Consider the following 2500-nt stretch of genomic DNA (forward strand, 5'->3'; position numbering starts at 1 on the left):
CACAAAACAAACAAACAAACAAAAAACGTGAAGTCGCCAAATGTTGGTCTTGACGTCAACGTCTTGAGCACATACTACAGTGAATCATCTTTCATCTTTTCTTCAAAACCATTTGCACCAAAGCAGTTGTAGGAATCTTGGCGAAGCGGCAATACACCATTTTACAGTTGTAGCTAAGTTACCTGGTCTAAAAATGGAAGCGAGGCTGCCGGTGACCCTATTTTTATACAAACCTTCGTGCTTTTCTTATCTTAATGTATACTAATTGGAATTACAACAACACAATTCACACGAAAAAAGCAGTGAGGTGTTTATCAATACAAGGTCACCGGCAGCCTCGCAGCCATTCATGGGCTAGGTCACTGAGCAAACAACTGTAAAATGGCCTATTTTAATCAACACGACAGCGCTGAGAGGCCCAACTGGAAAACGTCCAAATCAATTTCTCTGTGGAGTGGATTTCAGAAGACCTCCAGAGACAAGAGGACAACCGTCCTAATTACTCTTGTGTGAACGGCCCTCTTAACTCACGAATGTGCAAAGCGCAATGAAGGATTTACAGTTAAGGCGACTTTCGTATAATCTTGGAAAAAGTGGTTGCAATTTGTTTCACGGACCAGTGTTTGGCAACATTAAAGCAAAGCTTCTCCTTATTCCCGCTAAGGAAACTCCTAATATGGCCAGTAAACAGTTCGATTGCCCAATCACATTGCTGCATTTCAAATGACGTCAAAGCGAAATGCCGATCGCTTTCCAGAAAGTTCCACGGAGAGATGACGTTGTTTGCATCTGCGTTCGCTAAGCCAATGAAAGTTTTTGTTCGATAAGCCAATTAAATGTTTTGCATTTTTGTTTACGTTCTGTTTTCACGTTTATTTTTCAAGGTCATAGGAAAGTCGCTCTACTTTAAATTCGTTCATCGTGTTAGTTTTTCGAAACTGGACTGGGAATTCGTTGGAGGTAACTATGCTGGAATTTCAGACAAAGGAAGCACTCTCTACAATTAAACTGATTTGTTGGTTTTTTTGTTTTTGTTTTTTTCAAAGAAAGCATTTAATAAATAAGTTTTAAAAAGGTCTATTTTTGTTTTCAAATTTCGATAGCGCCGCCATCTTGAATAACTAGAGCGCACGCGCATATCAAACAATGTTGAAAGAGATGAGCGAACGGCTTCCACTTCATTCAACATTCGCGATAACAAAAGAAATGTCGAATGGTTGTTGAAGCAAAGTTTAAACGCTTTTAAACTCATTCAACTTCGATTCAACATGTTTCAAAGGGGAGGGGGGGGGGGGGGAGCCACATGTTTCAACATCGCTGTTCAACAAAATCCTTTATGTGTATTCAGAAGTTGGCTCAAAGGATCCTTTGATTAAGGCGCATTATTAATTGTTCGGTGTGCATCTGTTTTTACTAGGTCCAAGGCAACGTCGAACATTTCCAAGACACTTGCGGTGGTGTGATTCTATGGCTTGATAAAAATACTTATTACACAGCATTTACTGAAGGCTGGGCCCTTTACGCGGAAAATCCGCTCATAGCAGAATACACCGACACGTATAAGGACGAGCCCATGCAGAAATTCGGAATGCTGAAGTGGCAGGTAACTCAAAGACTGGAAAACTAAGATTTACTGCTCTGAGTGCAAAATGCCGTTCCCAGGATGTTGTGACTTACTGAAAGTACGGTATTGTAAACCATTATGGAGTCAATTTTCCTACCCCTGAACTGACGGACCCGCCAACGATCCCATGTCTTAACATCGTCTAATCGTTATCATCGTTGTCCATGATCTTCCATTTCCTATCCACTCTTGATTCCGTGATCAAAAAAAGTGCTGGATATGCAACGCTTTGCTCGAAACTCAGACAATCGACTTTGTGGGACAATAGGGCCGTTTATACGACAGAAGATAAGCCGCGGCTTACATAAGACGCGAACAACCCGTATGAATGGTACAAAATCTACGTTCACGGCTTTCTCAAGCCGCGGCTTATCTTGGCCTGGGAGTTTATACTCGTATAAATAGTTCCTTTCGCGTAATTATGTACATCGCGGCCAGAATAAGCAGCGGCTTATTTTCTCTCGTATAAACGGCCCTAATAGAGAGGAATTTAGACGGGGAATATTAGGCGAGTTCATACTGCGGCCATACTGCGACAGAAGTCAACTCGAGACTTACTTTGCGCCTTATCGTGTTTTGGTCTGCTCAAGTACGCATTCGATGGGGTTAAACTAAACTTAAGATCGTACTTTAGCTTCTCTGAATTAAGATACAAAGTATTAAGGTACTTCAACTCAGGCATACTTAATTAACGCCTTCTCAGGTCCCGAGTAGGACCCTGCGTGTGGTATTGCACAGATTTATTTCTTTTTAAGTAAGAAAGACTGATTTATTTATCGACGGAGTCTCTAGAATTATTCCGTGAGTAGTAAATACTTTCCTCTCGTTTCTGGCTTTTACAAGTGATCTTGTAATCCGTGAGCTTAATTTTCATTG

General features: G+C 41.1%; 1 protein-coding gene across 1 annotated transcript in view; it reads left to right on the forward strand.

Annotated features, from left to right (window-relative positions):
- The window catches only part of LOC138038508 (uncharacterized), a 17775-nt gene that overhangs the window by 10503 nt on the left and 4772 nt on the right, over positions 1 to 2500 (forward strand). Inside the window, exon 6 of the mRNA XM_068884387.1 lies at positions 1418 to 1603. Within this exon, the coding sequence (XP_068740488.1) occupies positions 1418 to 1603 (186 nt within the window). The remainder of the gene's footprint in view (positions 1 to 1417; positions 1604 to 2500) is intronic.

Source organism: Montipora capricornis, chromosome 2 (assembly GCF_036669925.1).
Source record: "Montipora capricornis isolate CH-2021 chromosome 2, ASM3666992v2, whole genome shotgun sequence".
Lineage (NCBI taxonomy): Eukaryota > Metazoa > Cnidaria > Anthozoa > Scleractinia > Acroporidae > Montipora > Montipora capricornis.